Source organism: Alligator mississippiensis, chromosome 5 (assembly GCF_030867095.1).
Source record: "Alligator mississippiensis isolate rAllMis1 chromosome 5, rAllMis1, whole genome shotgun sequence".
Classification (NCBI taxonomy): Eukaryota; Metazoa; Chordata; order Crocodylia; family Alligatoridae; genus Alligator; species Alligator mississippiensis.
The window spans coordinates 158872128-158881467 of NC_081828.1; the positions used below are offsets into that span (position 1 = coordinate 158872128).

Consider the following 9340-nt stretch of genomic DNA (forward strand, 5'->3'; position numbering starts at 1 on the left):
ATGGGTCGGAAATGTTTTTGGACAGTGCTGAAAACACCCACAAACTCAGCTTGTAAAATGTTGGCGTGCCAGGGCAGATAGTGGGGGAGCTGCAAGGAGCCTGATCCTTGTTGTGGCAGTGCAGCTCCTTCCCTGCCTTCTGCCCCCAGATACACGTGCCAAGCAAATTGGCTTTGTGTGCCACACTGGCACCTATGTGGGGGGTTGCCTACCCCTGCTCTACAGCTAATGGGATGAAGTTCAGTGTGGTCAAATGCAAGGTGCTACATGTTAGAAGCAATAATCAAACACAGATATAAAATGCGTGACACTTGGCTGGATGGCAGCACTGTGGAAAAGAACTGGGTAGTCTTGGTAGAACACAGACTGAATACTAGTCTGCAGTGTGATACAGCTGCACTGTATTGGGATCGAGAAGAAATTTTACCCCATCATCAGATTGGTACAAACTGGGGGGGTTTAACTTCCTCAGTAGTGGGTGGCATAGCCGTCTACCTGGGATCTCTTGAGCATACATTAACAAATAGAAGCAGGACACTAGCTGGCATGGCTCCCCTACTTTTAATCAGTGACAGCTCAGGGTGTTAGGTCTGTGTTAGCAGTAGGCTTATACAGAATTTAGATCATGGATTCTTTAGGATGTTTTAAATATATATGGATCCTGCCTCAGGCAGGGGGTTGGATTAAATGACCTCTAGAGGTCCTTTCCATCTCTGCTTCCCTATAATCTCTAGATGAGATTTTTTTTTTGCCTGCTTAACAACAAACATCTATCTTTTCCCATTAACTTGAAGAATGTTAGTATTTATATAGATTCAGGCAGGCTAATACTTAGCTATTTCCATTCTCTATTATCTTAATGCTCCAATTATTAAAATGTCATGTGTAGAGAAGATATAAGCTACATAACTGAGTAGCATTAATGAAATAACTATAAGGATAAGTTTAATATACCACAGATGCATAATGCTGAAGAAAGAAGTTTTTTTGCTTCCTTCATCAACATCTGGTTTATTGTTAATATTAACACAATATTTGGCTACTGATTGCATTTCATTGTAACATTTTAAATTTGTGTTAATTGGATTGGTTTATCAGACAAGATTTTTTTTTGTTACATGAAACTTGCCAATGCCAGCTTTATTAGCATGTCTATACAAGAGTATCATAACTGCTTACCTACAACTTTGTTATGCCTTGTGTTAACCAGTAGTTTTCTGTTCATGACTATTTAAATAATAATCAAAATACAGTGAGCTCTTTGTATAGAGGTAAATAGGGTTCATCTTCCTTTACAAAAGAATGAAGGTGATGGACTCTCTACTGTTACCAACCTGAAATCACTAAGTAAAACACTACCTCTTCAGTCATGGAATTCAGTTTCCTACCCATCCAAAGCAATGAGATAATACAGTCCTGTTCATAAAATTGCCTATGTCCATTGTGGAAGTTAGGTACCAAGCGCTCTGTTAAATATGGTATTCACTTACTGTCCTAACCAGGTGTGGTATTGCCTTCAAGTCATTCTATCTTTGCTTCAAAGCACAGCAGTTCCTCTTCCTTCCAAGAGTTAGCCAACTCAGTTTGCAACCAAAAACTAATTCAGTTTTATTTAAATCCTGAAGTGGTGAATGCTGTTAGCTGTATTATACATATGACATTTTTTTCCTGAAAGAAAGATTTTGATCACTGTTGTTGAGATTCGAGTCCAAATATGAAGTCATCTGGTAATGACTCTGGAACAATCTGTGCTAACTGGTCATCATAAGAGCGGAGGGTCCATAACTTTTCCAATTCATAAGTCTCTCTCGTCTCTGGAAGCATGAGATGGATCACCATGCTACCTGTAGAAGACAAAGTGTCACAATAAACTAGCAGCAAATGGATAGCTCATCTCTAGTAGGAAACACTAGTACCTTGATATTCCTTAATTATTTCAGGAGAATGCGTTAGCATGCAGTACCAAATGCTATGAGAACATTTCACTACATTGCCATTTTATACATTTAGTTTTACTTCAACAGTTTCAAGTTCCTCTACTTGCAATGTTAGTGTCAATCCAATTATAATGGCACTTTGAAAACCAGGGTGAGTTTTTTTTTTTTTCTTTCAGTGTCATGACTCATGACATTGATATGAAGCAAGAACTATACTGGGAAGTGAAAAGCGGATAATCTAGTATCCAGAGACAGAATGGTGAGGCGTATATGTAAAAAGTAGTATTTTATATCTATAAGTACAGACTAGTTATCATTGATGGACAGAAAATTAGGCATCCTCCTATGAAATGGTATAAGCACAATAGAATGCCAGAAATATATTTAAAATGTATAGGTGTTTTTTGTAGTATATAAAAATGGAGCAGTAGCCTTAACTGCAAAACTTAAGTAGACTTTTATAAGTTAGTTGCCTGTACCTGTTAACTTTTATTTACTTTACTCCTTTCAGCTTCTCAGCTTGCTTTCAGAACATGGCTTGCATGTAAAGTAATAAAAGGAATATCATTTGTACTACTGGATTAAATAATTAAGAGTCTGCAGGGAAGTTATACATTCTGCTACTTCAGGAGTTCTCATCTTTGACTCAAGCTATCCCTCTTTAGGGTCAAGGCAGCCTTCAGAAAATTCCAGCTCTTGTTTTCACTGATTTGACTGTAGAAAACAGAGCAATTTTTCTGTTGCAAAGAACTCATGAGGGTTACAGCAGGTCAAATGTTTTTAATACTATGAATTCTTATTTGAAATCTTTGGGCTTATTATATTTTCCCACCTAAGCACTAACACTGCATGGCATTCTGAGTACCTGAAAGGACCTCAAGACACCCTACAGTGCAATGACACCCTGGTTGAGAATCATTGTGCTACTTCATCAGGGTAGAAAAAAAATGACTTTAAAGTAAAAAATTGGATTCTTTTTATTTAAAAAATAAAAAATGATTAAATAAACTGATTTAAAGATGCTCTTTAAAAAAAATACACCTATATCAAGATAAGTTTTAAGAGATGTTAAAGCTCAAAGATATCATCATGGAATAGGGATAACTTCTAATTATATAGTATTTCAGACAATATATTCATGTAACTTTTCTAAAAAAGTTTTATAAATAGGTCACAACAGGCCATGGACTATTAGGGGCCCACTCTTACTGGGGTTCTCAGAGGCTCATCTATAGATTAGTAAAGATTAAAGAAAACCACTCTACCCAACAGGACTCAGTGCTCAGTCTAGAAAATCCCATTAAGCATCTCTGTGATGCTTAGTTTCAGTTCTCAAACAGTGGATTTGTCTCTCCAGATATAATATCCTTATTAACAGCAGCATATGGAAATGAGAGAGAAACAAGGATCTTGGCTTTCTCCAATAAAAACAAATCAACCCAATTTCTTAATTAAAAAAAACTATCCAAAAATCCACATTTTTCCATGATCAAAATTAAACACCACTAATATATAGATTTTTTTTTTTAATCAGAGAAAACTAGGATCCCTGGAGCTAACACCTGATTTACCTACCCATCAGCCATATCGTCTCTGCAAGCTGCATGTACACAGAGTCAAACCTTTACCTCTCTCTAAAAGTGCAAAGTTTCAAGAAGTTAAATGAATAGAGGATTGTTGGGGGTGGAGTAGATCTGGGCAAGTAAGAGGAGAATGGAGATAAATGCTAGAAGGAAGGGGCAGTAGAAACGAACAAGAAACATTCTGAGTAGAATTTTGTTGAAATTGCAAAATACTTTTGTAACAACCGCTTTGCAGCAGTTGCTCTGAAGAAAGCAGGAGGAACCAAACTAATTTTCCCACAAGATGTGTGATGGAACTCAGTTGTGGACTATTTTGAGCAATATAGTGATAACTGGCCTAATCTAATGACAATTTATGAACAAAATCGCGACAAAAGATGGAAGCTGTCATAGCCAGAGTTCTCAACATTGGGCTAAAGAGAAACACAGAACATATGCTGATTATCCTTACCAGTGATTTAAATCTATTTGATTTAATCGAACCCACCCTGTGCTTTATAGAAAATAATCACTTAAATTTCAAGTGCAAAGCCAACATGAACATAGTACTGAAAAACTGCAGCAGAGTGTGCGCGCGTCTGATACAAGTTTTCAAGGTTGTTGTCACCCCGTGTAGGGTTTGCAAGCCAGTCAATTGACTGGTCAAATATTATCAATTGACTGTATTTTTTGACTGGTCAAAGATTATAGCAATCTTTTATGATTTTGTGGGCTTTTTATTTATATTTCCTAGTGGAAAAATTAAATGATACTTTTTCTGTGTATTATTACTATGACCTATTGGCAATTAAAAAAAAATTGGTTCAATTTCTCACTGTATTAATTTTAATGGATTTTATTGTTTGTTTTACAGCAATAAGTTAAAATGGTCTCCTACTTGCCATTTCTGGCATCATTACTCCACAACACAAATTTTGCCACATTTGACTAAGTTGTCATTTCATTGTGCAGCCCTTCCTAAGATGCTTTTAATGACAGAAGTGGTTCTTTTTTCTAAATATTTAAATTTTGTCTCATTAGAAGTGCCCATTGAAGGAGAAGTGCACCTTGAGGCCCAAGTCTTTAAAAATATTTTTGTCAACTGTTTTAAACAGGAACAGGGAAGTTAACTGTAATCCTTTTAAGCTCTTAATCTATCAGACAGAATCTTGTAATTAACAGAACAAATGGAGAAATGTGAATTCAACAGTTCAATAATAATTGAATAAAGCATATTCAATTCCCTTTTGTACTTTGAAAATAACCAGAAGAAAGTCACTTTTCTAGGTGCCTCATGAAGATAATCTCTTCTGCTCTTTGATCCCTACTCTGGCAAGAGCTATTTTTAGTCAAGAATTGTTATTCCATTCGTCTCAAAGGCACAGATCTTCTTTTATATAGAAATTTAATGGAATTCACAAAACAAAACTCGACTTAGAAAAATCGAGCCTTTCTAGATCTCCAAACCTTTTTGCAGCTAAAGTTTACAGTGAGATTTTTCTTTCAACCTCTCACAGAACAAGCATTTGTGAAATTAATAAATATTTACCAAAATCAATGCACATCCAGTCCTCTGTGTCTTTCCCTTCAATCTGGACATAAGGATCATCATCTTGTTTCAGATGCTTGTACTGAAAAGAAAAAGCAGCAAATTGACATGAAAATAGATTTTCTGAAATGTTTATTTTCAAGTGATGCAAGCTAATCTTGTCTACAGAATTTACCCTGAACGTGGAATGAAAAAGACTAATCCTGGAACAACAGGTCCATTTGTAGACCTTTAAAAAAAAAAAAAAAAATTTGAAAGGGTTTGAAATAGTAACTAGCTACCCAGTTACCAAATAAAACAGGAGCAGCACTATTTTCCTGCATTAATGAGAACATGAACTGCAGCTCCATTTTGGGGACAGAAAGGAAATAGGGGCCTTCAGGAGAAAGTTTTTAATGGCTAAACACAGATTTTTTAGTGCCTGAAGTAGAAAAAGCTATAGCATACACCATGAGATAAGGCATAATAGGTATGAATTGTATTAGACACAGCTATAATTGGGCTTTTTAAAAATTCATGCTGAAATTTTCTGTCTGAATCTAACTTACAGGAGAGTAAAACTGTAACATTTACACAATGCATGCTTGCTGAGTAAAAGGCAACAATAGGTATAATGGCACAGTTCACACGGTGCACTAAAAGGGATTGGGAAAAGAAACAGACTGACTACTTAGTGCAGCCTATCCAGCAGCACCCTACCAGTTGATAGTGTTTATATAGCATATACAACACTCAAGTCCTAGACATTAACTGGTGCACAGCCACCTTGTCTGCAATAAGTGCTCTGGCCCCTATTGCCTCAAACAGCAGTCTCAAGCTTATTAAGCTTCCTGATTTTTACAAGGAGATCACTAATGTCAGGCACTTCTCCAGGATTCCTGAGATCAGGATCCTCACTCTATTTCAGGCCAGCTAAGAGAGTGGTACCTGAAATCTTTAAGGCTTTAGCAGGGACTTCCTCCTCTTTTGCAGATTTCTTCCAGCTCCTCTACACCTCAAGGTTAAAACCTACAGGACTATAAAAGGGGGGGAAAGAAGTCTAGCAAGGAGTTATCAATCAGTAAAAGGCTAGAGAATGCAAGAGAGATTCAGACAGAAGTAACAGGCAAGGAATGAAGGGTCCTCTAGTTTTAAAAAGAACCTAAATGAATTTCAGTCTGAGAGGAACAGTTTCTGAGAAACCCACCAAATGTACAGACAACATGTACATGAATATGGGAACAGAGAGGGAAATCTTGGCCCAAGTTTACATTCAGAAAAATAAACCAGAGGACTGGAGGGACACTGCAGCAAACGCAAAGAAATGAGCCCCAAGCCTGCAGAACGCAAACAGAACAGCTCAGCAAACCCCAGCAGAGGGAAGCAGCTGTGCTTTCTTGGTAATGCACTTTTAATAAACAGGTGTCCTCCTAGAGCAGTTCTTGCCTCTGCAAGTCTTCTGGGCAGACCTATATCACTACAGGTACATATCAACATGATCTTTAGTTTTTACATTGTAAAACAAGGGCAGAGCAAAAGCTCACAGGAGTCAGACATGATGAGCAGAGGGAAAATCTTTTCTACACTCCAGTAGTCATGGGCTGCAAGAAACCAATAAGCCCAATTCCAACTAAAGGAGATCTGCTGCTGCTCACCTTTTTTTCTAGCCACGCAGTGCTAACTCACAAGCAAAGGTTCTAACAAGTGCTTTTCCAGCAGCTAGCTAGATCTTTTCCATTAAATGTAACTATGATTTCTATCAGCTGCATAAGTATTCCTCACTAAATTTAAAATCACCACATGAGGCAGGGGGTAGGATGTGGCTGTTATAAGAGAATACACAAGAGTATCTTTAACAAAGTGATCTGCAGAGCCACTAGTCTTAGATTAAAATGTTTTTAGATCTTCTCATTAAAAAAAGGCAGAGAAGTTGCACATTGTAATTATGTAAAGCAATCAAAAGAGTTAACCCACTACATTTAATGTTATAACAACACTGATGTGCCCTCTTCAGGTCCTAGAGGCCCACTGTGTAAGGTGATTTATGTAAAAAAAGAACCCAAGCTATAGTTTTGAGCCATGTCAGCACCCTGCACAGGTGTTACTGGAGCTAGGACCTAGGTCTATATTCATAGGTCTCTATCGCAAGGTATTATCAGGGTGTATTCACCTGCACCCCACAACAAGCAAATATGGCCTCTTAAATTTCCCACCCCCATCACAGTCTAACAGAAGTCAAGTAGCCAGTGGCTTTCAAACTGGTAAACAGTCCAAAGCATGTCTGTCCCAGGTGGTGAGGGACACCTCCATTTAGAACACTGGGAAAGCAAGACTTTTACTCAACAACTTCTACATGTGCAAGTATAATACACACAGCTACATGCCTGGCCTGAACACTTCCCTCCCCAGCCACAGAGGAGTGTCATAGTCTCTGGGGATTTCCATAATGCTGGCATTCCTTCTTTCCACACTAATTTCTGCTCTTTCCCCAGATGATCTTTGGATCCTATTTCCTTGCAGGAAAAATAAAGGGACAGCCAAATCCAGTATTTAAGATCAGACCTTTTATTAGGTGCTATGTTTTTTCATAGCAATAAGCTGTTTTTTCTTAGCATGCACAACTAAGTTTTACTTTCACCATTATAAAATACCATGTATAACTTCACAGTTGCTTGCACTATCCTCTCTGTTTTGAAAGTCCTAATTTTTTATTCCCCCAAACTCTGCATTACAACTGTCAGGGTATGGAGAGATCTTTCTATCAGAATTTACTCTGTGAGAAAGCATATGTCTAGCTACTCTTTTGTGCTACAGGCCATATGAACAATATTAAACCTCTCCTTGCTTGGCATTCTGTTACCTTTATAAAAATGAGACAATTTAACTTCACAGAATATGTTTCTGATTAAGAGACATAGAAGTAAGCATCCTACCATTTTCAGCAAGTATTGTGCCATTGCCTGGACATGTCTTGTAGAAGTTCCACTCACAATTATAAAGTAGTCACTGTATTTAAATTCTGGAGGCACCTGAATGACACAAATGTCTTTGGCATTTTCCTGCCTCAGTAAAGTTACAACAAAATCAATATTGAAGTTGGAAAGCGTTTGACCTAGAACAGAAAAGGACAGTGACTTAATAGGAAGCACTTTCATGATTATTGTAAAAATATTCAGTTTTGTAGTTCTGAGAAGCCTATAATGAAGAGATGTCTGTTACCATGCTAATAAGGATTTTGCAAGATAAAAAATTAAAATATATAAAAATAGGCTTCCTGTGATATGATAGTGTGACAACAAAGACCTGTCACAAGGGATAAAGATCCATTTGTTCTCTGTCCCTACCATGATCTTGCCCAGTTTTGCAAACATTAAGGTAGGCTTCAAGGTTTTTCTATACAGCCAGGTTAAATAAGCCCACTTACAAACCGATCTGGACTCATTCATGCAAGGGGAATAACCACACGCAAAATTGACCAGCTCCGAACTTGCATCAGACACCTGTAGGACACAGGGGCCCTGACAGCCAACCTTTCCGGCAGGCGTCCCATAAACAAACCCTGTGTTTTGTCGGAGCGCCGCTCCGAGCCCTTCTCCGTGCCCGATCTACTGCGCGGCTTTCTGCTCCCGGGCCCCTGCCCCCTGCTCTATCTACTGCCACTGCCCTGCTTCTTACTCCCAGCCCTGTACTCCCTGTCTGGTCTACTGCTTTGTTTCCCGCTCCCTGCCCCAATGCACTCCTGTGCTTCCCGCTCCCGGCTGCGCGTTCGACCCGCTGCTCTGGTTTTTGCTCCCAGGCCTGCGCGCCCCCTCCCCACCCCGGATCGACTGCTCCACTTTCTGCTCCCAACCCCTGTGCAGCGCCGACCACTACCCAGCCGCCCCCAGCTGTACCTGGTGCCCCGCACGCCACTTTCTCCTCGCCGCTGCCCAGAGCCCGGCCAGCGGCCACCCCCGGCTGCAGTCCGCAGCCCGCGGAGCCCGGGCCGAGCCGTCGGCAAGGCGCCTTCAGGGCGCGAGCGGCTGCCAACGGCAGCAGCAACCGACCGAGCCAGCGTCCCCGCGCCCACATGCCAGCCGCTCAACCGCGCCGGCGCCAAGGCTCACTCTACCCGCTACGTGCGAGTGCTGCGGACATTGGCCAACTTGGACAGCGGGCCTGCCTCTGATTGGCCGTGCGCCTGTCGGTCAAGTCTCACGGGTTGGGCGGGGCGTAGAGACGTCATGCGTACGACCTTCGGCTTCCAGCCCGGGGAGGGGGCGGGGCCAGGGGGATGGTTGCCGGCGGGCGGGGCCGCGGGGAGAGGGCGGGAT

General features: G+C 40.2%; 1 protein-coding gene across 1 annotated transcript; it reads right to left on the reverse strand.

Annotated features, from left to right (window-relative positions):
- Positions 1 to 1583: 1583 nt before the first annotated feature.
- MALSU1 (mitochondrial assembly of ribosomal large subunit 1) lies at positions 1584 to 9125 on the reverse strand. The gene is made up of 4 exons (XM_014603032.3): positions 8921 to 9125; positions 7961 to 8139; positions 5049 to 5130; positions 1584 to 1844 (listed from the first exon to the last, which is right to left on the reverse strand). Exons 1-4 carry the CDS (start codon positions 9096 to 9098, stop codon positions 1687 to 1689), a joined length of 597 nt encoding a protein of 198 aa, XP_014458518.1. The 5' UTR covers positions 9099 to 9125; the 3' UTR covers positions 1584 to 1686.
- Positions 9126 to 9340: the final 215 nt, after the last annotated feature.